General features: G+C 34.5%; 4 protein-coding genes across 5 annotated transcripts in view; 2 read left to right on the top strand and 2 right to left on the bottom strand.

The window, feature by feature from the left end:
- The window catches only part of LOC120631418 (chromodomain-helicase-DNA-binding protein 1), a 40,256-nt gene that overhangs the window by 7,204 nt on the left and 6,663 nt on the right, over positions 1 to 26,389 (bottom strand). The window contains 15 exon segments of the mRNA XM_039900996.1: positions 478 to 852; positions 928 to 1,285; positions 1,381 to 1,661; positions 1,775 to 2,053; positions 2,130 to 2,380; positions 2,523 to 2,852; positions 3,145 to 3,329; positions 7,217 to 7,393; positions 7,486 to 7,845; positions 7,921 to 8,006; positions 19,372 to 19,522; positions 20,984 to 21,134; positions 21,558 to 21,669; positions 24,878 to 25,070; positions 25,915 to 26,123. Coding sequence (XP_039756930.1) covers positions 478 to 852; positions 928 to 1,285; positions 1,381 to 1,661; positions 1,775 to 2,053; positions 2,130 to 2,380; positions 2,523 to 2,852; positions 3,145 to 3,329; positions 7,217 to 7,393; positions 7,486 to 7,845; positions 7,921 to 8,006; positions 19,372 to 19,522; positions 20,984 to 21,134; positions 21,558 to 21,669; positions 24,878 to 25,070; positions 25,915 to 26,123 — 3,498 coding nt within the window.
- LOC120631402 (CD2 antigen cytoplasmic tail-binding protein 2 homolog) lies at positions 13,204 to 15,914 on the top strand. Its single transcript, XM_039900971.1, has 3 exons — positions 13,204 to 13,550; positions 14,247 to 14,565; positions 15,303 to 15,914. Exons 1-3 carry the CDS (start codon positions 13,359 to 13,361, stop codon positions 15,794 to 15,796), a joined length of 1,005 nt encoding a protein of 334 aa, XP_039756905.1. The 5' UTR covers positions 13,204 to 13,358; the 3' UTR covers positions 15,797 to 15,914.
- On the top strand, positions 21,788 to 24,152 carry LOC120631397 (protein ALP1-like). Of its 2 annotated transcripts, XM_039900958.1 has the most exons (3): positions 21,788 to 22,188; positions 23,030 to 23,428; positions 23,600 to 24,152. In XM_039900958.1, the coding sequence occupies exons 1-3, from the start codon at positions 21,899 to 21,901 to the stop codon at positions 23,910 to 23,912; spliced, it is 1,002 nt and encodes a 333-aa protein (XP_039756892.1). In that variant the 5' UTR covers positions 21,788 to 21,898; the 3' UTR covers positions 23,913 to 24,152. The 2 variants fall into 2 exon arrangements, with proteins under 2 accessions (XP_039756892.1, XP_039756882.1); XM_039900948.1 differs by having other exon boundaries at positions 21,789 to 22,188; positions 23,030 to 24,152.
- LOC120631409 lies at positions 22,179 to 24,343 on the bottom strand. The gene is made up of 2 exons (XM_039900984.1): positions 24,148 to 24,343; positions 22,179 to 22,897 (listed from the first exon to the last, which is right to left on the bottom strand). Exons 1-2 carry the CDS (start codon positions 24,317 to 24,319, stop codon positions 22,203 to 22,205), a joined length of 867 nt encoding a protein of 288 aa, XP_039756918.1. The 5' UTR covers positions 24,320 to 24,343; the 3' UTR covers positions 22,179 to 22,202.

The following is a 26,389-nucleotide window of genomic DNA, read 5'->3' as shown; positions in this document are numbered from 1 at the left end:
CTACGGAATCATAGTTCAACAGATTAGTCTGCATCTTAAATTAATGTGGATGATGGTACTCATGATGGCAACTGAACTATACTAAATCTACAAGTCTAAAAGTAGTGACATCCCTTTCATCATGTTGTAAGATGGTAGTGCAAAAGGATAGAACCATCTTAGTCTTGAGAATTTAGTTAATTGTTACCAATGGATTGGAGTAACTTTAATTTTAAATTTAAAAATTCAAACATGGCGACTGTTGCTTATAGCCATTTTGACATGGTCTTGCCTATCTTAAATATATTTCTGGATTAAGATTTTATTTACCCAATATAAACATAATTGATTAAGCATACATACAACATTTCCCAAATTTTTAAATGAGCTGTTTGTTAATGGCAATTACCTGATTTTTTTGTCCGATACCATAATTGATTAAGCATACATACAACATTTCCCAAATTTTTAAATGAGCTGTTTGTTAATGGCAATTACCTGATTTTTTTGTCCGATACGATGGGCGCGAGCTTGAGCTTGCAAATCATTTTGCGGGTTCCAATCGGAATCAAATATAATTACAGTGTCCGCAGTCGCTAAGTTGATACCGAGGCCACCAGCACGTGTCGACAGTAAGAAGCAAAAGTCCTGGGAACCTTCTGCATTAAAATGGTCAAGAGCCTGCTTCCTCAGTTCCCCCTTTATGCTTCCATCGAGACGTTGAAACGAAAAGTGCCGCCTTTGTAAGTATTCGGCCAATATGTCCAGCATTCTAACCATTTGAGAAAATATAAGAACACGGTGACCAGTTTCCTTCAACCTGCATAACAGTTTGTCCAATAACAGAAGTTTTCCAGAGCCCCGCAGTAGTTTCTGAAAATAGGGTGTAATTAGCTTAAATTTTTAGAACATAAATTAATTATATTTATGTGTTTTGTTAGTAGTTACCTCAACAGCGTCTGTAGTAGCAAGTGAAGCTCTAGTCTCAAACTCCTCTGGTTTAGTAAGGAGAGCATGATTACAACATTTCTTTAGCTCTATAACAATATTAATGAATGTATTTATTGAGCCTTTTACACCTTTTCGCAATGCGCTATAGTTTTTTGTAAGAATCCACTTGTAGTACTGTTTTTGTATTGCTGTCATTTCCACCCTTAATATTTGTTCCACTTTTGCAGGCAATGATTTTTCCACATCTTTCTTCTGCCGCCTCAAGATAAAAGGTTCTAATTGTTTGTGTAACTTCTCATAACCTTTTGTTGCTGCATCTTCATGATCTTTCTCGAAATCTTCCCATGTTTCAAACCTTAAATTATATGATGTAAGTTATGTTTTCTGAATATAAAAATTGTTTGATAGAAAAGTAAAAACAGTGTTACAAAATATTGAAATTATACTAACTTATAAGGCATTATGAAGTGTAGAAGCGCCCATAATTCTTTGAGAGAATTCTGTAACGGTGTACCAGTGACCAGCAATCTATGGTTGGTATCAAATTCCTTAAGTGCCTTGTATAACAATGAGTCGTCATTCTTCAACCTATGAGCTTCATCGACTAACAAGCAAGCCCAACTGAAGGACCTCAGAAACTGTCTATCTTTCAATAAAATCTCGTAAGTCGTAAGTATTGCGTTGAATTTTAATCTCTTCGAACTGGCAAAGCTCCACTCAAATTGCCTGATCTGTGAATTAAACATTTTTTATGCCAACATAAAAAAAAAAGGTTATAATCAGTATACTATTCAACCATTGTTTTTATGGAATTAAGATCTTATATCAATGTGTGTATACTCACAATATGCCTACTGCTTACATCGCCGATGTAAGTTACGACATTAATATCTGGCGCCCATTGCGCGAACTCCCTCTGCCACGCAGTCATTGTACTTAGGGGTACAACGCAGAGAAAAGGCCCGTATAATTGTTGCGTTTTAAACAGATAGTATAAAAAACATATTGTCTGTATAGTTTTGCCTAACCCCATTTCATCAGCTAATATAACGGAATTGTCTTTACACCAGGAATGTATTAACCAATTCAACCCATCCATTTGATAATCTCTCAGTATGTAAGTCTGAAATTAAAATAATAAATTATTGGAAAGTTGCTAAACTGTCTGAAAAGAAGACTGATACTTATAAACAATTTACCTGATCTTTGCCCATGTATTCTGGTTGTTCTTTGACTTGGTGGAATTTGGGACGGCGTTTTAAAACAGGACAATGCCTGGATGGTGTTGTCTTCGCCGCTTCCCTGTATTTGAAGTGTTCTACTTCTTCAGGCCACCTTTTTACTATAAGAGGTGAATCTTCCCATGTTGAGTCCGCGTACGGCAACGACTCCCACTTACAGAAGTATTCGTGGGCTGTTCCACCTCCTTCTAATTCTCTCGTTTGTTCAGCTAAAAAATATTAAGTCTTTTAGAGATTCTTGGATGTTGCATTTGCTTTAATTTAATAATGTATTCCATATTTAAGTAACAGTACAATAATTAAAGATACTGTATATTAATTTAAAAAACACTTTTTTTTTAGTTTGCTTACCAAATATTCTTTCGACGCTATTATATGTTTTGACTAGCTCTTGTTGTAATTCAGACTGACATTCAAAATAGTCAATATCTTCAGGGCATGCTTGCTTTCTCCACCAAGATAAGTCAGCTTCTTTCTTTATATAATTTTCCAACTTTTTCATGCCCTTAACTTTTTGTTCATTTAGTGTTTTCTCCGACTCCCATGTATTGTGGATATGCGACCAGCCTTTCCATTTAATCAGGTACTGTTGTTCAGTTGATTCCTCATCCTCAGGATCACAACCTTCATTTGGATCGCCATGCTCTTCTACATAGTAAACTGTAGTCACATTTCCCGTGACTGAACAATGATAAGAGGATATTAGCTAAAATTTACCAATTAACAACACTACATTGTACAGATTATTTAGTAAAATTAGACAATTTAACTGAAAATATAGGTTATTAATAAAAATTACCGAATTATTGACAATGCATAAATCAGTATTATTTCAATATTGTTTTGATCTTTCAGGCTTATAAGGAACTAACAGCTTTATACCAAATAGATACATTATTTAAAGTTTCATTTTAAATAATAATAAAAAGGATAACTTTAAGGTTTTTTTTGTTAATTATTACAAATAACTTGCCTCCTTTCTTTCCGCGTCGTTGACCCAAAACCCTTTCAATAGTCTCACTGTGATCTTCGAGCTCCGGTTCCGCTTCTCCCTCCCCATCTTCACCCCCCTCATTCTCCAAAAGATCAGACGAGTCAGTCTGTTCATCACTAGCTTCTTTGTAGCTTACTGCAGCCCCCGCACGTCGTGTTGCAGTTCTATTGTACAGTAAAAAAGCTAGTTCTCGTGTTTAGTTATGCACGAACGTAATAACTTAACTGCTTTGCCATTAATCACAGATGAATTTCTAAAGCATTTACATAAACAACTGAATCGAGGGGTGGTAGTGTAATAAGAGTTCAATGTTTTTATATTACGGAATTATAATCAGCAGTTTAAAAAGAAACCTAAATTTTTTTACCTCTAGAGTTCTAAAATAGGTTTAAAAAAGTGCGATAGAATTTTTTTTGCATATAAGATAATATTGCCCGTCCTTAAAATGTCTGTAAACTTCAGAAATGACTGGGTCTTATGGAGCTCATGTACTATAAATAAAGTAAATTATGACCTATCGCAACCCTTAGTAACTTTAGATAAACTTGAGGAATCTAATCCTTTTTTTTATTCCAATTCAAGTTAACCCTTCATCTCAATCGGTTTCTATTTTGGCCGCAGCATCGTACCCGAAAGCAAAATCGCGAGTCTTCACGTCTGTTTCAGTAGTTTAGTAACTAGCCACGACCGAAGCCTCCAACAGAACAGATCAAAACCCAGACCCAAAATTTTAAATTTATCCGGCGCGCGGCGGGGTCTTAGACTTTGCAAACTCCGCCTTTTTTGATATTCGGTTAAAATATGACTAAAGTATATAGGGGTCACCTTTATTTACTTTAGATTCCATACTAGTCTTTCCCTTCTAAGTTATAACCAATTATAGATAGTATCATTAAAATACTAATCAAAAATTGAGAAGTTCTTAAACATTTATTTTACATCTATTTCATTTTATAGAATAATTGAAACCCTCGTGGATGCTATAGCGTTTTCTTTCAATAGTGTAGGCTTAGGTGGGTTCTTACCTAATGCCCCTAATAAAGACCAAGACATTCGTTGGTTACTATCTTTTGGAATACATTTTGAAGATTATAGACGTAGATATCGTTTATAATACACAAATTAATAAAGGAATCATCTAATTTAGAGTAACACATGGAGACTTTAGTCAAGAAATTTCATTCCGTAGGGTTTCCTTATCTACAAAATTCGGGTTTGCAATTGACTCGACGAAGTAGTTTCTCATAGTTCGTACATACGTAATATGGCATATAAATAGATTTTACTTATTTATTTCCATTGTATTTATAAGATTTAGAATGTTCATGTAAGTACTTATTTATTATTACCTACTATTATAAAAATAACTGCGTTGGCAAGACAAACTCCAAGGTTAACGCAAGTGTTCATTGTGCAAGATGGCGGCCCCAATTCAAAATGGCGGACATACTGATTACATAGCGATGGTATCAAAAAGTAAAAAATCTCAAAAAACACTGGAAACAGTATTTGTAAAATTATTTTTTCCAATAAATGGAAAATACATCAATTAAAATTACTGGCCTACTCGGAAAAAATACTTTCTCAATGGGAATGTTGGAGTTGGAAATTATGGAGTAATTTTGGTCATATAAGAGTGGAAACTAATCCTCATCTCATATGAGGACTAGTTTCCACTTTCTTGGGCTCAAATAGGAAGAAAAGAGGAATTTTATGCGATTTACTGGATGGCTCGGAGGATTATTTGAATATTGGAATATGTTTAACCAATAGTGTGCCGTGTGGCGATGGCAGATCAGAATAGAATTTTCACCACCCCTCCTCTCCCCGCGGGTGTCATACGAGGCGACTAAGGGAATATAACAGAACGGGCAGCATCGTTCTCTGTGCCACAACTACCATCTACTGCAATCAGTAAGACCTAAATCACCAAACTGGGTAGTCGGGTACCGACCCGACCCACCCCCAGGGCAAACCCTTCCGTTGGGAAAAGCCTTTAGCCCAGCAGTGAACTGTTATACGCTATTCATGAATGATCATATCATAATGGTATTTATTGAGAGGAGTAGCGAGCGCAGAAACTGGTGTTATTATAAGGTACTTCAATAAGCCTGCAAATAGTCAGGCAATATATGAGATTTACTAGGCTACTCGGAAATATTCTCTTTTTGATCGAGATATCCTTAAAGTCATTTTATTTTTTGCCACCTGAAAGATCTATTAGACTGATTAGGAAATAAATTAAATCTGAGGCTCAAGAAGTACAAAAAAATAATTTAGGAGATTTGCTTGTTTACTCAAGAATGTTCAGATATTTAATTCAATAAGTTGTAATGCTAGTCCTTTTGTAACGAAAAAATTGGTGAGGGTAGAGAAGCATTTCAAGTACCGAGACGAAGTTAGCTGTGGGGCTGAAGTAGCAATATAGAGATAGATTTACTTAGCTATGCAAAAACATTCTTTTTTTTATCATAAATCTTATAGACAAAAACAGCGAGCACAAATTCTTATTAGTAGGTCAGTAATTAGCTTAAGAAGCAGAAGAAAAATTAGATCGAGAGATTACTGGGCTATTTGGAAAAACCATTACAATCACTTCTGATATGCTTCACCGCCAGTCAAATTGCTCTCTATTGATTATATATATATATATATTGAGATATATATTATATTGATAGCAGAAGGGAAATGTCAATTACTGGGCTACTTGAAAAGAAATAATTTTATTGAAATCTGTTTTTAAATTAAATATGTTGTACCCTTATTCATAATGGTATCAATTTGGAATAATGAAGAATGCAAAAGATTTATAGAGATAGGATTTCACCCATAATTATGTAGTTTTAGGGCAGACATAGCAGATTAAATAATATAAGGGGCTTACTAGGCTACATGGGAAAGAGTTCTTTTTAATCGGAATATTTTAAACGAAACATTATATTGGTATTTATCGAGAAATTAACACAGGCATAGGAGATTTAACATACTTATTTTATAATACTAATAAGGCAAGAGAGCCAAGAGCTGGCGCTTATTTAGCCCAACAGCTAAGTCTAGCAATTCAAAATATATAGCATAAAAGACCCTGGAGGGTCGAAGTGCATCCGCTGAAGCGGGCCTCATTACAAGATAGATAGCAATTCAAAGCTTATTATTATTTCCCTAGAAAAATATATTTATCGTTGGTTTATTAAACAGAGAAACAAAACGAAAATGAGTTTTACTGGTCTCAATCTAATCGGAATAACCGTAATTGTTTCAATCGAGAGAAATCGGGAGCGCCAAAAATATAGAAAATAAGACTCATAAAGCAGAAAGAGAATGAGCCTAAAACTTTCTACTCACAAGGTTAGATTGCACTAAATTTAGAAGGATCCTATCCTTCCTTTGGCCCAAGTTTCCTGTTTTCTTTGTAATTCATGGTCCAAAAAAGCTGAAGCTGAGTTTTGAACTTGTCGTAATTAGGCGGGATTTTAGAAGACCCAACTTCACCTGCCTTAAAGCGTTAAAGACTAGTTCTAGTGTTGTGTTGGGTGTTTTAGTCTCTTCTTGAGACAACACCCCAAAGAGTGTGCAACTATTTCTCTTCAATGTCTAACCTTCTCGTAAGCTTTGATTGGATTTTAGAGCCAGCATGTTTTCCCATCTACTACAGAAGTAATCTTCGGTCTCAATTATTCTGACCAAAGATTCAACATTTGTTAGTTGTCTATATAGAATTAGACTTGAGTACAAAGCAACCAAAGTATGCCTCAATCAGTGTTGAGCCACAAATAGCAATAAACCTCATAGTCATATGTGGCCTATCTTAAGATTTTGTAGATCTACCAAAAGAAAATAAATCATCATGGATGCATGAATGGCAAGGCGTAGGCAACATAATGATTTGCTGAGAATCAAAACTGAAAGTTACAGAGGAAAAATAAGACAAGACTTGCTGGATAGATTAAAAAACAAAATGAATATGAGCTGAGCTTTGTAAAGCAGTTCCAAATGGAGAAATTTGCTTCGTAAATTAACACCAAGAGAAAAAAATTATTTCAAATGTTACCTCTTAGTATCTTCATCAGAAGCTTCCGAGCTCTCATCTTCATCACTTGTAAATCTTCTTCTTGTTGGTTTCTTTTTTCTTAAAGGTACACTTCTTTGGCCTGGTCGTTTTGACGGTGGAGGTGGTGAACCTTTTAGGTCGCTATCACTATCTGAGGTATCTGAATTCCAAGAGTCACTGTAAATAATTTTAAATGTCAAATTATCTTAATTTTTATTTAATGAAACATATTTTTTGACATTAAACAAAATTGTATGGTTAAAATGTACCTCTTTCTTCTACTTTTTCTAGTATGACTTCGTCCTTTATCACTAGAGTCACTATCAGCGAGTTTTAATCTATCTGGAACTTTTCTTGAACGACCTGATCGCCTAATACCAAACATGTCAGGATTGTCTTCCCATAGATCTGATTTAACTTTACCATGATTGTTTCTAGATTTACGCTTTGTGATAGAATCGTCTGAAGAGTCTTTGTCAGTGTGATGATCTGATTTAGAAGAATTAGCATTGCTGTGTTTTGGTGATGATTTTGCATCATCACTCTGTTGTGATCTGTCAGCATTCGACGACTTGTCCGATCCTGATTGGCCAGGAGTCCCCGAACCAGAAGAACTTGAACCACTCTCACTGTTTACAACAAAGTTATAATTAATTGATTTCACCATGTTTATAATTTATTTAGTTATTACTAATTGTTGGTACCTTTCGCTTCCTGAACCTGTTCCACTGGAATCACTCTTTCCACCCTTCTCACTCATAGAATCACTTCCAGACTCATTCATGGAGCCCTTCTAAAAAATTATAACGTATAAAAATTATGCAATTCATAATGTTATAAGGGACAAATTTAATTGCAAATAAGTGGATCTGTAGTAACAGATCAGAATTTCAAACAAATATTTGTAAAATCCTTGTAAGGAGGAAATAAATAATGAAAAAAATAAAGTGAAACAACCAATTAAATTCACATTTACAAGTCAGGTAATAATTTTTAACGTTTGAAGATAATAGTTAAAGCACAGTGTACATCTTGGTTGAACTTGACAAATACTTTGCGAGTTAAGAAGAGACAGTTTGAATGAAACTGCAGCAAAATTAAAAAAAAAAATCAATATATTTCAATTTTTAAAAAGATATCAGGCATAATCTTCAGTAAAATATAGATCAAAATATTATCACTTCCTATAACATAACATAACCTGAAAACTTATTGTTTACATACAATTTTAAGGCATATTTTCAAAAAATTCTCCAAAAATCTAATCATTTGATGATTAAAGAAAGCACAATATATTGAAGTTCAAAGCACCTTAATTACAAAAATATGAAAAAATAATGGGAAAAGGTAACCTCAAATGCGAAATCCTACATGTACACAGCCTGATGAGACCAATTTTCAAAGCTAAATTGCAAAAATGGGTCCCTTTCCAAAATCAGTTTTCTTGGTCTCTATGGAAAGATTACGTAACAAAGCAATTGTGGAAACACTTTCTTTCGTGGAACAAACACTTTTTAATACATAAAACCTCGAAAATCTATTGTAAACAATCGTAGAATACCGATTTATTCACAATTACGACTTAAAAGTTATCCCATTTCTAGGGCCACACCCAGCACTTCTAGATAGTTCTATTAATATACATAACACGAAAAGAACGTTGATGAAGGAATATACACAAAAACAACGCCGAAAAAGCTTTAAAAACACTTACCATGAGCATTTTGAAGAAATTTCAAGGAATGCACTATATCTCAAAAATTTGCGAGTGAAAATAGATAAATTGTGGACAAATCATTTAACAAAGAAACCATGAAACACTTTTGGAAACATTTTTCGGAAACATATTATAATAAACTGATTAAAATTAAAAATTTAATTTGCAGCAAAATCTTGTCAAGCGACGCCATTTTGTCGTCGCGTGAATTCTGGTGACGACGGAAATGAAAAACCAGAAATTTCCCTACTGAACTATGGTAAAAACAAGGTAAACAGAAAGAAAGAGCACTAAAAAATTAAAATTGAGACTTTATAGAGCCGACGGAAATACTCTGTTCTTAGTGAAATTGATTTGAGCACCGCGCACTACTAGGGAAACTCGAAAGCTACGGCCATATTGCCATTTTACCAAATGCAAAATGCAACTGCTCGAACTCTGACAATGAAAAAAAAAATGTAGCCAGCCTTTATTAACTTTGAGATGACGTATTTCCGCTTTTACCAAATTTCAAGCACTTTGTAATAAAGAAATATAGTTACGCAATTCACTTGCCTCAACTTTATACTATAACACTATTTTTTTCATTTCTTTTTCGAATAGTGAATACCTAAAAAAGGAATAAAAAAAGTTATGTACCAGTAGTGTGTTTTAAAAGTAGAAAAAAACAAGACGTTTTTAATAATAAAAAAGATAAATTATAACATTTAAAAACACTGTTCATTTAAAACAATTAATTTTATTTTATTAGGTTTATTCAAGGTTTATTCATACGACATAGTATCATCAAAGGGTGGAAAGCAAGTTTTTTATAAGGGCTATTATAACTTTGTAGAATATAAAATATTATTTTTATTTCCTTACTAACACCACTAACTCACGACTTCATCCGCGTTGAAATTTTGATTTTCCCTGAAATTAGAAGAAAACCCGAGAACGCCTATCTAGAGCAGAAACTTAAAATCAGTTCTATGATTTATGCGTTATCAGGTCACAATAAGGCAGAAATACAAAATCAGGATTTATAAAACCAAATATTTAAAAAATACTGTTAAAAACTCCAAATAAAGGATATTAGTAGTGTGTGACTTAAGCGAATGCGCGTGACTTCATCAGCGTTAAATTCCTGATTTGCCGTAAACTTAAAAGATCCCCGTTGGCGCCTATGCCCTTCTCCAGAAAGAAAGCTACTGAAAAAAATTATTTCAAATGTTTTAATAGCTTATACGGTATCTACAATCAGACAGTAAGACAAACTTTGGAATTTATGGCTATATTAGTATATTGCGGGTTATAGACCTATATTAACCTAAGCAAAGTCAGATAATCGGTTTATCCCGCAAGCTCTCGTCCTAATTTGAACACCTTAAGGCATCTGTTCCTTCACCTGTTGTCTGTTGTACGTGAATCCCGAAATTAGTAGCCACTTTATTCTTAATTAATATTAAAGAATATAATATAATTAATACAAATTTTGGTGAACTTCAAAAACATAGCGTTTTCATCCAAACTTCCGACCCCTGTTTTACGCGTTTAAGAATAGTTTTAGATAAAATATTTTCCTAATATTTATATAAAGGCTTTTAAAGGAACCTATTTTCTTATTTTCAGGTTTGTAGCTAAGAAGAAAGAGAAATAACAAAATGCGTTTCCTATTTTACCTTCCCTAAAAAGTGAAATAAAAAAAAAAAATTACTATATGTATGTTTTATTTATAATTAGTAACCTTAATGCGAAATATGGTGTCTCTTACCGCAAAAACATACATAATACGACTTACTTCCAACGACTCTTTACCCCTTTTGCATAGAGGCTTTAAAAAAAACTATTTTATTAAATTTCAGGTTTATAGATTAAGTATTGAAAAAAAACAGTTAATACTTTCATCTCCTCTTTACCACCCTTAAGGGGGAATTTTTCAGAATAAATTACACATTTTTTTGCAATTTAAAGCAACACAAATGCTAATAATGACATAAATGCTTATTTTCACGTATCTAATATTCACAAACATAGACTTTCAACATCAATTTAATGTCGCGCTGGAATGTCCAAATAAACGGAAGAACATCTTCAGCATAAGGTAACGTTGCTTCTTGTAGTATATTTTTGTATTGAAATTGATCCATATTTCCTTCTGTCAGCTTAACAGGTCCAACATCCCACCATGCTTTAATGTCACTTTTGTGTATTTTAGGGACGAATGATTTATTCGAGTCGTACATAAGGTGTACCACCAGAACATACCTTATTTATCATTGTTTCGTAAGAAAAATGGTCTAGTCAGTCCATTTTTCATATTCGTTTCCAAACGCCTTCGAATTGTGCGTACTGTGATTGGTGAAGGGTTGTTTACACCAAAATATTCTTTTCTCAGCTCAATATACCTTATTAAAAGGATTTTTGAAACGAACGATATTTCGATCATCTTGACGAGAAGACATTGATAGACTCGGTTTTGGTACACGCGGAACATTTGAAGTAGCAAAAGTCCTCACAGCGTGGAACCCTAGGTTTTTTGGCATTGAATAGATAGATAGATTTATCACAACTTTTATTACTTTTCATATGAATCATTCACCGTTAAGACTTTTACAGCACTAAATGGTGCCCAAAATTATACGAGTCACAGAGCGTTCTTAATTAAGTGACCAGTCCGTAAATAGTATTACTAGGTTCACATCGAATGTAAAAAGTTTTTCTATTTATTTTTTAGCCAATCATGTGTATCAACGAGTATGCTGCTAGTATGGAAATGTTTTGTGATACCGAGAGAAACATAAAAATAATACTGTTAATTATTCGCACACACTTCAGTCGTTTGAATATGTTGAAAGAAATAGCATCGCTATCTATTAAGTTTGTACTTAATATCATACGTTTGTGTATTTGGCACTATCCGTAAGTTTTAAAAAATTATTTTTATTTCATTAATTATCTCATTTCTAGACATCTCGTAATTTACACGTTCGGAGCCATAGTGCACAGCTATTATTTAATACTAGCTGTTCCCCGCGACTTCCTCCTTGTTTGTTGAAGTTTATCAAGCATACCGTAGGAACTGTTTATTTGGGATATTAGTGGCATTTAAATATATGTAATTCTACAAATATTTTTAAGTTATGAAATCTTGTTAGTCTTGTCTCTAGTTTTAAACTCGCGATTAATAGTGATGAATTAAATAACTGATTGGAATTCCAAATAAATTTACTGCTACATAAATACCCTTGTTAATAAAACTACTTATTAGAATTAGTACTGCGATAATAATTAAATCCGGCGATCTAATAAAATTAGGGAACACAAGAGCTGCTATTGCCACTTAACTATGATATTTAGATACATGCCCTCAGGGACTTTTTGTACGTAATAATGAGTACTATTCATTATGGTGTACATTATTTTATTTATCATCAATAGTTGGCTCAGCGCACGCCAAGTAATCAATTTAATTGGCAAAATTATGGGTTTGGGTTACGTTATTGCATTTGTCTTATGAATCTCATTTTTTTTTGAAAATAAATTGTACACTATGTTATTTTGTTACTACTTTCGCTTTCTTTTGGCAAGAAAATTGTTAAAATCAGTTTACATCATTAATCATTCCTCTTTAGTATAGATAATATAGAATAATGATTTTAACGGATCTGACTCTTTAAGCGTAGAACTGATTAAAATCGGTTCAGTACTTTCAGAACTTATTCGGTACAAACAGACAAACAAAAAAAATCTTCTCTCTGTTTAAATGCTTTAAATTTTCTTTCTGCGTAATGCGTTAAAATAAAATACACTTTTATAACAAAAGAACATACATGTGAAAACCACAATTTTGAGGATTTTCTGTACTGTGTTAATAACGCACGTCAAAAACACACCAAATAACACTTTAAAACCTGAGATTTTGTAAAATAAGCGGTACTTATTATGATTACAGCTTTCGCAAGGTCCATATCGGGTTTCTCGACATCGACCTCTAGTATCTATCTCTCTCTGGCATACTGTTGTACTCTACGGTTGTACTATGTTCTCTCTGTCTTTTCGCCGAGCTTTAGTTATTTATGATACCGTTTGTTTTTTTGTTTTGTGCTTTTTTACTTATAGTATAACTAAATAGATAAATTTATGAATCCAATTACTGACGTAATAAGAAAATTCCGATCATTGATTTAAGTTCCTATCATAACAAGTTCACGGGCTTCGAATATGTAGATTTTATGAATAATAGAGCGTAGACATAGAACCTAAAGCCTTAAGAAAAAAAAATTGCATGCGTTATAATTAGTGATCTGTAGCCTTGCATCATTAACATTGTCTGTGCTTTCTGCTGTGTTTTGAAAATTTGGTGTGTTATAATTGCAATTATTTCATACAGTTTATTGAAGCCTACCTAGAGTAGAATACCTATTACCTGGTAGAAACCAGAAAATGTCGAAGCGGGCGGCATCGGTTACTTTTGAGGAATCTGGACAAAGTAAAAAGTCTGATAAAAAAGAGGGCAAGAAACATTCCCTAGACTCTGATGAAGAGGATAGTGCAGCAGAAGAGGAACAGCAAAATGTTCTTAACGCTGATGATATAGAGGGTGAAGAAGATGGCACCGGCGGTATGGAAGGTGAAGTAAGTGTAGAGTTATAGTTAGAAGGTTCAAAAACGAATTTGTATGAGCTAAACAGCATGAGGCTGCATTACAATATTCTTCAGACTAATGCAGTTCCTTGCAAAACCTAAGGAGTCACTAATGCAATCCTTGCTTATAAGGTTTTTTTTTATTTTCACAACATAACTAAAAGTTAAAGGTTGTATTATATCTTACTTTCTATAGATAAAATCAGTTGACAGTTAAGTTAAACATTAAACATTAAAACATATCCCTGTCTGTGCTGCCTTAGGTTAAAGAACTAACTAGCTAATCACAACTATTTCTTGGTACATATTCAAAATTAACTTTTTATTAGTTTCACTGATCAATCTCCTTCGTGCCTTCTTCATCTACAAGACATCGGCGAAGTACCTTGTGCCCAGTTGGCACAGAATAAAGCCATAAACAAGAATTGAATTGAATTGAAAACATGTCCCTGATATATTGTTATGATCCTTCCGGTAAATTGTGATGATGGCACTTGGATTAGCCAAGAGTTATTTTGTCTCAAGGTGTTGTATATGAAGTGTGTAAATGGTGACCCTGTGGCTAAGTTATGTTTTCCATCTGTCTGCCAGCGGGCTGTTTATCATAAATTAATAGTCACAGTCAACAAATATTAAAAATAATTAAAGGGAGTTTCTTGGTTTGCAACTATCACTTTATATTTTCAGATCACCATAACTCCATTCAACATGAAAGAGGAATTGGAAGAAGGGCATTTTGACACCGAAGGACATTACCATTGGAAAAAAGAAAAAGAGATTAGAGATGGTTGGCTTGACAATATTGATTGGGTAAAAGTGAAAGGAAGGCCTGAAGATAAATATAAGATTTTCAAAGATGAACAATCAACATCAAAGGGCATTTTTGATGATTCAGACAGTGATGAAGAACAACCAGACGAGAAATATGATATAATTGCAAACTACCAGGAAATTATACTGTTCATGAAGCCAAAGGAGACCATTGCCAAAACCTTGCAACGTCTTGGTAAGTTCTTTCTTTCTCGTGATAACTTCACTTTGCTTTTATTTTTAATAATGCAAGAAATAAATGTCTTCTTAAGTAAATACATTTGCTACGTAGCTTAATACATTATGTATAGAAATGTAAATAACTATTATATCTTTAAGTCAATCCATAAACTATTTTATGTAAATAATTCCAACAATCCATAAACTGTTTTCTAAATGTGGCAAATACTAACTTAATTTAATTTGGATAATAGAAGCCTAATTTTTATATATTATGTAATATAGCAGTACGCCAAATGAAACACCTCGAACTTAAAGACTTAATTCAATAATTTTAGGGCAATATTAGTGGCCTAATATAGCTATGTGTTTTTGGAGGATCTAACTGCCTATTATTCCCTGTGTTCATAGAGCAGTTTTTTCTAGTTATTTTCTTCTAAATCTTTAGCTAATAGTTGGTGCATGTCTGGTTAAAGGTTAAAGTTCAGCTGTGCCAAAATAAAAATTGCACAATTATTGTAGAATAATGATTCAATAATAAGAAAACATATCTGTGTAACATTATTATGATCAAGCAAAAAAAACAGAGATATACTGAAAAAACTAAATTGATGTAAAAAAAATACTAACAATATAACCTACACTATCCTTGTGTAATTTTGTGAATCAGTCACAATTTACAATAGGTACAACTTAAAAAACCACAAGCAAAGATGTTCTGTTATGTGACTAATAAAATAAATATGATTTCAGGTGCAAATTCAAAAATTTCAAGTGCTGAACGATGGAAGAGAAAAAAAGCTGGAATAGTTGATGAGAGTAGCAAGTCAGTAACCAGAATTACTGAACTGGCAAATCAAATTCTTACTAAAGAAGGTAACATGGATATATATCAAGAGACCTACGAAAAAATAAGTGATATACTTGCTAAAGAGAAATTTAAGAAAGATGATGCTCAATTGGACATGTATGCTGATGATTTTGATGAGAAGGAAAAAACCACTATTGATAAAAAAGATCAGGGTGAAACAAAAGAAAGTTCTGATAAGGATGAAACCCAAGTATTGAAATGGGAATTTAAATGGACCCAAGATAACAATGCTGAGATTTCGGGACCTCATACCACAGAGCAAATGCAAAAGTGGGTTGTAGAGGGTTATTTTAAAACTGGAGTATGGGCTAGGAAGTGTGGTGAGGATACACAGTTTTATAGCTCAAACAGAATCGACTTTGAACTTTATATGTAGTTATCTACTTTTAAAACAAAAGGATACACATTTGTACAGAATATTTTTTTGTCTTATAATGTTAAAGTAAATAATTTAAATAGTTTCATGTTTTTGCAATTAAACAGAAAAATGTAAATTCTTGCAGTTTTGATACTTTTGCCTTTTGGTAGCTCGAAACCAGTTTTGCAACAGAGGCATGCCACCTGTAAATTACTTTACAAGGCTGAACACTGGAAAATCAATTAAAGCGAGACCAGAAGAATTGAAAAACCTGTTCTTGGGGCGCAACATTTGCATGGCAATACATTTGAAAGAGTAAGGGTATATGAAAAAATATTCCTGGAAAGGCTTTACTTGATAAGGCTTCAATATTGGTGGTTCTGGTATGATATTCATTGATATAGTTGAACTATTAGAATTCATAAGATAAATAAATAGCACAGGTATTTTAATACTAGAAAGTCCATGTTTTGTTTCTTAAACAAAACGAATACTTACTTCATTCTCTTTTACTTACAGCAGAATAATTATATTTTGACAGCTGATTGGTAAAGTGGACAGCGACCCTGCTTTCCAAGGCTGTGGGTTCGATTCCCACAAGTTTTTCAGTATCTGGGTGTTTATATGTGTATTATAAGTAATTATTCATAAAAACAGTCATCTTAGTACCTATAACACAAGCTACGCTTCCTTACCGGACGGCGTGTGTATTGTCGCAGAATATTTATTTATCGAACCTTAACTTAAAATTTCAATAAATAGTAACATTTTTAGTCTTTAAAAAAATTATTGCAGAATAATTCTCTAAATTTATGAGAAGTTTTTGTCGCACTTGTAAAATTTTTTACAATTTCTGATAATAATTAGGTCTCAAACATGGTTTTTATATGAATAAGTTAGTGGTAATTTTTTTTACACATGACGATAGCTCGTCATGCTATGATTACTATTTTACATTCCCAAACAAATATGTAAATATTTGCGAATATTACAATATTGAGATGCGGTTGTTACATCAGTTTGTTTTGGAGCAAACTGAAATCTGTGCTGAGCATTTGTCATACATTTAACAACAGCCATTTGTAACATAACGATTTTTTCTCAATGCTTTGTAATTCGAGCATGATTTTGAGAACCTTCTTTGAGACAAATCGAAATTGCTGTACTGGCTACATACATGCGAGCAGCGGCTGGCAAATGTTGTATGAAAATCCGTATTCGTCGTTTAGCGGCCAAATAAATTAAATATTTAACTTTCGTGTAACTTAAAAATGGAATAATACTCCAAGACATGGCAACCAGGGAGGTAGGTAACTTATCAAATAGAAAGCTGGTTATTGAAAAAACAAAACAATTAAACACTTTACGCGAGAAAAATTATTCTTGTTCGTTTTTCGCCATTGATTTTTAAGAGTAATTGGTTTTGACAAAATGAGTTCAAGTGTCAACATACTGTTTGTTTGAGGAAAGTACTATACTAGCCTGTTTGTGTAATGTGTTTACACCATCAATGCCTCTTATGGTGGTCGCGACAGTAATGTTCTATATTTTTTTAATTTACCCACCTGATGATAAGTGATGATACAGTCTCTGATGGTAATGGGCTAACCTGTTAGAGCTATATTTAACCCATACCCCTAAGCGGTTTCCACGCGGCATCGTACTGGAACGCTAAATCGCACGGCGGCTCGTCTCTGTCGATATTAGATAGTAGTTGTAGTAGTAGTAGCTAGCCAGAGAAGACCAGATAATATTAGGAAATTATGAATTCCATTTTGCCCCTGGCGGGGATCAAACCCGGATCCGCCCACATATAAGATACAGCACTTACTAATGCGTCGTCAAAATGTGTTATAATCATTATAGTTAATTTTTTAGGCAATAGAGTATTGCAATAAAGTTATAAATTATTATTTAATACACCGCCTATTTCGCATCATGATAATCGTATTGAGATAGAAGGTTGCAATCATTGCATACATACTTACTTCCGTCGCTTAACTTTTTGTGGTTCTTGTTCCAGAAAGTAAGATCCTTATCTTGGGGATGTTAAGGTTAGGTTACGGTAGTCTCAAACCGTAATTTGTTTGGTTTCGTTGGCTTACTACTATTTCCTACTATTTAACCTCTCTCTCTACGTCGTGTTCCTCATTTCTGAGGGTCGTGACCCCTTCCACTTACAACCTTTTGGACGATTTTGTGCCATTTGACTCGGCTTTGAGCAACGTTTAAAGCAGTATGAACTTTGGTGTCGAGAGCACTGCGGATTTGATCCGACAAACGAATCGGGCTACGTCCTCGAGGTCTCTTTCCTTCCACTTCGCCAGTGACCACTATCTTTTCAAGATTGTCTCCATCTCTTCTGGGAATGTGACCGAAGTACTCAAGAATCCTCTTAACAGGTTTTCGACAGGTGGCTGATAGACTTCTTGTAATTTTAAGCTGTCTCAATATCGATACGTTGGTCCTGTGTGCCGTCCACGGGATTCGCAGCATTCTCCTCCAGCACCACATCTCAAAAGCGTCTATACGTTGTCTATCAGCTGCTTTAATGGTCCATGTCTCAGCTGCATTCGTAAATACAGGAATAATAAGTGCGCGGACTAGACGCACTTTTGTCTGAATTGAGATATTACTGTCTTTCCAAGTCCTATGTAGCTGTGACATTGCGCTTTTGGCCGAATCCTATTACCTAACCTACTCTAAACTCTAATCCTACTTCCTAAACTATTTAACCTATGGTATTACTTTATGGTGCCGTGTGGTGACGGCAGATCAGAGTACAGTTATCACCAACCCTCTTCCCGCGGGTGTCGTACGAGGCGACTAAGGGCGTTTTCTGTGCTACTACCATCTACTGCCATCACCAACCCGTCTGCCCAGCGTGGCAATTATGGGCAAATTACCACCTTCTCTAAGAGGCCTTTAGTCCAGCAGTAGACTGTTATAGACTGTTGATGCTGATGATGAAATAGTAGGAAATAGTAGTGAGCCAACGTCGGAATATGGCCAAAAAGATCACTTATTCAACCGTGGGAGTTCTGTGAGAGGAATGGAGGACGTATCAAACTTTGTCTAACATCATCTATAAATAATATTAATGGTATAAGAAAACAAACCTGTAGTTGTCTTATAACTTAAAAAACATAATGAAGAAATAATATATATTTAATATTAAACCATTCATAAAATACAAGCGTCCCGCTCTAGCTTCGAACGGGTTAATATTAACACTGGTTATTTCCTTTCCGCCTGTCATCAAGAATATTTATCAAGCTAGGAACTATGAACTCGCTTATGCATTTACCATATTTATTCTTAGCTGAGAGCGTATTATCATATTATTTTTAAGAAGGTATATTTATTCTTCGAGAATGTATTTTGAAGGATCTGTGCCCAGATCCTAGAAATATTTCTTTGCGTACAATATATATAACTACCCATTACACCTCTCAGAATTCTCTGATCGTTGCGGAATGTAAAAAGTAAAGTTTAATTTTAATTGTTTAACATGAAATAAAATAAAGTAAAGCAAGTTATAACAATAAGTTATTATTTATTTATTGTACTTCAATTACCTAACATTAGTTTACAAAAATTATATTACATTCTTAAGTTTTACAACGCTTAGAAGTTAGAGTAGTTATAGATAAGGAGAGTATGCCGAGAACTGCACTGCCTCCGCACGCGTATGTGAGAACTCCACGGTAGTACTGCGGGCAATCCAGCGCATCGTCACATTTACTAAAAAAATAAATAAGTATATGAATTAAATATCTGGATGCCTGATTTTCTTCTACTAAGTATTAGCAATAACAGATCATATCTAGCGCGCACTTGCAAATTAAATAAATTAAAAAACATGTAATATTTTAACTTGTCCCTTTCAGGCTTCGGGATTTCATTAAGATAGGTACTTATTTAAAAACTAACAACTAATAGGCTGTATGGTCAATCATCTTTGCCTGGCCTAAAAGGTACAAATGAAACAACAACTTAAAAAAATAAAGTAAGTATAAGAGTTTGGTTGCTCTGAACTATCTTTTTGGATACTATTTTACCACCACCACCATATTGGTAAAGTAATGAGGTGTTTTCCACCCGCAGTTTAAATAAAGAACGCCAATTTTCCAAACATAGTATAATACAAGATATGAAACATAAAGGATCCAACCCACATGGAGGTAGTTTTTAAACATTAGCCTGGGAAAAAAGAATACCTACCAATGAAATTTGAAGCCAGTTCTTAGTGGATATGTACTGGGGAACACCCCATTCTCACTCTCAAACTACGTACTCGGGGTTTTTATCGTCTCGTTTATAAATCGAGTGACACTTCTCAGAGTGTCAAAAAATACCTTATTCTTTTTTCCTTTAGTTCGTACTATTAACATATTTCTTACTCATAAATAAATAATTAGCGAAACAAATATTTTTTGATGCATGACAAATGATTCAATTGTTTAAAAAAAAAAACGATTGTATTGAGCGGTGTATACGTTTAGAGACGAATGTCAATGTACACAGTTATTTACATAATGTCTTTGTATTTCTGTACTAATATGAATAGCTCTTTATATTACCAACACAAATAGCATGAAATTGACTCATGCAAAACTCTTTGTGTTATTTATTATCATCTAAACCTTAAATTTAAGGGAAACACAAGTAAAGTGTTTTACATAAATTCTTTAATTTTAGTGTTTGCATACGTAACTAAATATAAATGCGACATTTGTAGAGGTAGGTATAACCTATCTATCTAATAATTTGAATCCATTCATTGAAAGTTAGTTACTTACTGTATAAAAGGATTACATTTTACTCGGCAACGACTTAAAGATGTAGAAAATGTTTATTTCTTGCTTTTTAGTTGTTTTACAAAGTCGTTCGTTTCATAAGAAAGTTACTACGTAAACCATCATTTCGATTTCTTTTGATGATATATATATTTATTTAGGCATAAGATTATCAGTTGCATCTTACAGGTAAAAAAAGCCAACGAAAAGAGGTTATGAATGTAAACTATTTTTGACATTATTAAGAGACATAAAGAACGCTGAACATCCATGTCCTTTAGATTCGCTCGCATGTTAGGTATTTGAAAGATTGTTAACAATTATTATCTCTACTCATTCTACTCTTACTTTCTTTTTCTAGATCTACATAAATTGATATAGCTATGGCTATGCTAAGGGTACTTACTAGTTTTCGATAGCAACCACAGCGATTCCTGTCACCAACTTGTCCGCAAACGTCACAATAGAGTAAATCAGCGCGCCCTGGTGTGAGTGTGGTCCTATCAAATCAGCTGTGACACATAGACTGGAGACTAGGGTAATAGAACTGCCAGCGCCTGGAATAAATGCGTATAATGTGCAATTAATATTGGACTTATGTGTTCCTGGTGCGGGTTTCCGCCATGGCTAGTCTTCAGCGGACGTTTTGTTGTCCTCTCTGGCGCAGCGGTTAGCGGCGTGGTTTTAAGTGGGAGGTTCCGGGTTCGATCCGCGGCACGGGCATTTTGGGAATAAAATTTCTGAATTTCTTTGGTCTCGTCTGGTGAGAGACGTGCCTAGGCCGTGGCAAATCCGAAGAAACCGATTAGGGGTATAGGTTTAATATAACTGTCACACCCCTAACTGGTAGGCCCGCTAATATCTCAGACTGCATCATCACGTACCACCACCACCGGATTGGAGATTGCAGACAAAGGCTAACTTGTAGTGTAGTAAGAGCAAAATGGATAAAGAAATAAAAAAAATTACTATCTACGTACCTATTAATGTTGCCACCAAATATATTTGTACTACATTTGCTTCTGGGTTTATTGCTAATGCAATCCACATACAGCTCACCAGACTGAGAAAGCTGCCAATCAGATACGCAACCTGAAAATGCAAATCATAATACTTTAATTCTTCTGTTGGTACGCTAGTTCGTCACCAAAAATGATTTCAAAATACTTTATGTCAACGTGACGTAGCAATAGTTTAAGAGCTAGTTCAGACATGGCGGATTCCGCGCGGATGCAAATCGCGCGGTTCTAAACGCAAGTGTTCAGACAGGCGCGGATGTACATGCGGAGTGCCGTTATTCGCATAGGGTGACAGTCCAATCATGGAAGTCGAAGAAGCAATATGTGTGTACTTGTTGCTCCGTAAAAAAGAAAGAAAGAAGAAACGGCAGTATTGGGTGCATCCAATATTACGCGATCGGTTTACTCATGGTCAGTTTCAGACTTTATATCCAAAATTAAGAAGTTTTGAACCAAAATTCTTCAATTATTTGAGAATGTCGATAAATTCATTTGATGAATTATTAGAAATGATGAGTAAACAAATTGAATCTAATGATACCCATATGAGGTCAAGCGTGTCCCCAGAAGAAAAACTCGTGATCACATTAAGGTAAGATATTTATTTTATACGTCAGAATATATATTTTGTACTATAGAAGACTGTGAATCGTCAGTGCTATTGCATGATAAAGGCGATGGAGACTCTCCTGGTACTATTGTAGAATATCCAGTGAAATATCCTTGTGGGTTTGAATATTGTTGGTTTTGCCAAAATACTGCATTAGGCGTGTTTTGCTGGCTCGTGATATGAATAGGCGATGGTAATTTCTGCCCTTTCTGTATTACCTGGAGCAATTCAATTTTAGTAGCCAATCGTTTATTTTCTGGAACTTTCTTTAACTCTTTATACAATGACATGCAAAAAAGTTTATCATCATCATCTTGCTTTGACATACTTTCTTGTATTTGTCTTTGTATTTTATCTCTTGATTCAATACTATTTTCTAATATGTTAGACAATCGCTCTTCTGAAGTAATTTTAGTTTTCTTCCTTTTATTGGGTACCGGTTGTATTTCACGTGCATTTACAAAATTATCTAGCTTTTGGTCAATGTTCCGAATTTCTTCATTTTTGGCTTCATCTATGTTTGTGATAGTTTCTTTGTTTTCTATCGTCTTCTGAAGAAAAGAAAGCCGGTCGAAATACATGTATTTTGAACCTTTACATGCACCAGAACCAGAAGGAATTGATTTGCCTTTCTTGAATTCCTTATTATAAGCATCACGGATGTTCTTCCATTTTTTTTGTAATGATACACCTGGAACAGAAATCACTATCTTTAACAAATATAAATACAGTAGCGGTTAGGTAATTCAAGACACTCATTATGCTTTAACTAGCGGACCCGGCAGACTTTCAAAACGATACAGATTAATATTTTATTTTTCAGATATCTGGGTACTGGTTGTTCCTTTGGAGAACTACATTACAACTTTCGTCTTGGCAAATCTACAATCACAGGAATTGTCCGTGAAGTATGTGAAACTCTGTGGGAAAAAGTCACAAAAAACGTCATGCCTGAACCCAGCGAAGATATATGGAAGAAAATAGCTAAAGATTTTGAAAAATATGCAAATTTTCCCAATTGCATAGGCGCCATAGATGGCAAGCATATAAGGATTACAAAACCCAAAGATTCGGGTTCTTTGTATTATAATTACAAAACTTTTTTTTCCATAGTACTGTTGGCACTTTGTGATAGTAACTATTGTTTTACTTTCATAGATATCGGATCTTACGGAAAAAGTAGTGATTCTGCAATTTTTAAAAATTCAGCATTTTATAAAAGGTTAATAGAAAAGTCATTACACATACCAAAACCTAAACCAATATCTGAAACAGATCCTAAACCATTGCCATACGTCATAGTTGGCGATGAAGCGTTTGGTTTATCCGAAAATGTAATGCGACCCTATGCAGGTAAAGGGCTATCATATGAAAAAAAAATATTTAATTACAGGTTATCAAGAGCTCGACGTTTTATTGAATGCACTTTCGGAATTCTGGCAAACAAGTGGCGCATTTTTCATAGGCCTATAAACGTGAATATAGACTTTGCCGAAGACATAATAAAGGCCTGTTGCGTGCTACACAATTTTGTTAGAACTAGAGATGGTATACAGTATGAAGATACTTTACATACTGCGCCAATGAGTAATCTTATTACATTACATGCAGGAAGGGGTACACCATCATCATTAAACATTAGAGACAAATATGCTAATTACTTTGTGAATGAGGGTCGTGTAGAATGGCAAGACACGAAAATATGAAATTAAAATTGTTACAGTTCGCGCCAAATAACTAAACTCAAGATGGCGCGTCGCGTTGGTGGGTTGTACATATTACAGTTAATAGCTATACGTTACTGTGGTAACGTGATAGTTTTCCCGCGCTCGTTACGTACCGCCAAACAACGTTATACACATTTCAGTTATTTGGGGTGGACTGTCTATTACAAAACATGTAAACTACCCTGGTAAAATGTATAATTAAATGTCTACTGACCAAAAAGAACCTTCTTTTCCAAAGAATCCTCATTTTCTCCAAAAATCTCCACCAGCTCCTGCCAAGCTCCGTTTTTAATCGTTTTGTTAGAATATTCTGCACATTGGATGTTCCACAAAGCAGGTCTTTTTTCCACCTCATCGATGAATAGCTCGGTGTCGAAGCGATCCATTGTCACCGTCCGATACGCGCGGCTTCCGCGGAGCAACTGAACGCCCTCTAGGTACGTCAAGTAAATAAAACCGAGCGGCGACCGCGCGAATTCATTTTCTCGGTTGAGCCGCGCGGATTGTCAATCCGTGCGGACAGGTATGAACGATTTGTAAGGCGCTAATGTAATTAGGATCCGCGCGGTTCAACCGCGCGATTTGCATCCGCGCGGAATCCGCCATGTCTGAACTAGCTCTTAGTAGTAATAGCTTTTATTATTTTAGTTATTACCTACCTAGACGAGTTTACCTACCTTCATAGTTTCTATATAAATGACATACAAACCTACAGATGGACGGACAGATACTATTCATGACGAAACTATCAGGACCAAAGAAATAGGTGCTGATTCTGTTGTTCAAAAATATTGCTGGGTAAGGTAAAACTAAAATAACAGGTGTGAAAGTACAGCTATTTATTTTAAGTTTTGTTTAGAGATACGAAGATTCGTGTAGTAACAACATAAAACTACCACTATGTAAAGCATGACTATAAGTATGAAGCAAGTATTTGATCATACCTGGTGTCCCAATTTGTTAATGTTGCTTTTTAACAGAAAGGAGAAAAATAACGACGAGATATAAAGTACGAGAGGTACGCTGGCAACTAATTCCGAGCCCTCAGCTGCGTTTGGATTCACTGATAACCGTTCCTCTAGGAAAAGAGGAACGTAAACAAGACTCAATGCCCAGTACAACCTCGAAAAAACGTACCTGAAAAAATATAAGTATAAATATTTAAATCTATATGTATGTATGTTTTTTATAATTATAATCGGCGAGTAAATGAACGCCAATTCAAAGTGCCGCCCAGTGTTCATCAACCTTTTAGCCTCATGTGTTAGCCTTATAAGTTGACAGAGTTGTCAAAAGAGGAACTCGCCATTTTGGGCCGCGGCCATCTAGACTTTGAAATTTGTCATAGTGTACAGTATTCTACTAGTCACGCGTTTCATTTTATACCCATATTGAGGAGTTGTACAAAATAAGGTAATCCACCATATTGTCGCGGCGGCCATCTTAGACCGATTTTCATGAAACATAGCTAAGATCACTCCCGATTAGGTAACCTTTCAAAAAAAAAAATCCGACAGAAAGACACACACACTAATTGACACGTCAAACTTATAACACCCCGTTGTTTTTACGTCAGGGGTTAAAAATTAGTCATTGTTGTAATTCATCCAATCACAATATTTACAGCCAATAGCTGCCTAATCCAGGTATTCCCAACCTTATTAAGCCAGTGGCGCACTAAGAAGTTTAGAAATTCGTCACGGCGCCCGCGTCATAACCTAGCTAGTCTTCAAAATTCAATTCAAAATTCAAATTTCAAAATGTTAATAATAAAACCATAATAAATAATAAGTTTTAATACACTACCCCGACCATGGGATGGCTGAGTTGGGTGACCTCCACACAAGTTTTAAAAGTGTGGGGACAAGCCGTGACACCGCTTCACAAAGACTATCGAAATATATTTTTCTTAATTTTTTGAACCTCAATTATCATTTTCCACTGCTTAGAGTTTAGTGTTCGTCAACTTAAAAATACTCACAATAAACTTGTCTGGTATAACAAAGGCATTTGCAAGAAATGCATTATTTTGGACTTTGCCGATAGTATTGTAGAATCTTTTTCACCGGCTTCCACTGAACGCCCATTTTCTTTAGGTTTAATCTCTTCTATAGGAGGTTTTAGTTTAAAGAATACATGGAATATTATACTAGAAGCTATTCCAATGCTTGAAATAATTAGTGATACGTCCTGTAAATAAAATAACAAGCCATGAATTTCAGATCTATAGTCGTAAAAAACTTTCAGTTCGACCTGAATGTTTTTATTTTTATTTTGTAGGTAGGATTAGTTACTCCATCGAGTCGAAAACGAATAGAGTTTTTATTATTTGCATGGAATTGTATACACATCTGATGGAGAAGTACAAAACTGCTTTAAAAACATTACTAGCCCAGTTCAGCGCACAGGATTTCTCTCGGACCGAGAAGGGCTAAGGCCGTAGTCTACCACGCTAG

The sequence above is a fragment of the Pararge aegeria genome, chromosome 2 (genome assembly GCF_905163445.1).
Source record: "Pararge aegeria chromosome 2, ilParAegt1.1, whole genome shotgun sequence".
Lineage (NCBI taxonomy): Eukaryota > Metazoa > Arthropoda > Insecta > Lepidoptera > Nymphalidae > Pararge > Pararge aegeria.
Note: the sequence above shows the minus strand (reverse complement) of the source record. Positions and strands in the feature narration are given on the sequence as shown.

Excerpts from the sequence above, each read along its gene's own strand:
- LOC120631397 (XM_039900948.1), top strand. The coding sequence starts at position 21,899 with ATGGAAGTCGAAGAAGCAATATGTGTGTACTTGTTGCTCCGTAAAAAA. Across the intron at positions 22,189-23,029 it reads AAACTCGTGATCACATTAAG|ATATCTGGGTACTGGTTGTT; the intron begins GTAAGATATTTA and ends TTTATTTTTCAG.
- LOC120631409 (XM_039900984.1), bottom strand. The coding sequence starts at position 24,319 with ATGGATCGCTTCGACACCGAGCTATTCATCGATGAGGTGGAAAAAAGA. Across the intron at positions 22,898-24,147 it reads GGAAAAGAAGGTTCTTTTTG|GTGTATCATTACAAAAAAAA; the intron begins GTCAGTAGACAT and ends TTTCTGTTCCAG.
- LOC120631402 (XM_039900971.1), top strand. The coding sequence starts at position 13,359 with ATGTCGAAGCGGGCGGCATCGGTTACTTTTGAGGAATCTGGACAAAGT. Across the intron at positions 13,551-14,246 it reads CCGGCGGTATGGAAGGTGAA|ATCACCATAACTCCATTCAA; the intron begins GTAAGTGTAGAG and ends TTATATTTTCAG. Across the intron at positions 14,566-15,302 it reads CAAAACCTTGCAACGTCTTG|GTGCAAATTCAAAAATTTCA; the intron begins GTAAGTTCTTTC and ends ATATGATTTCAG.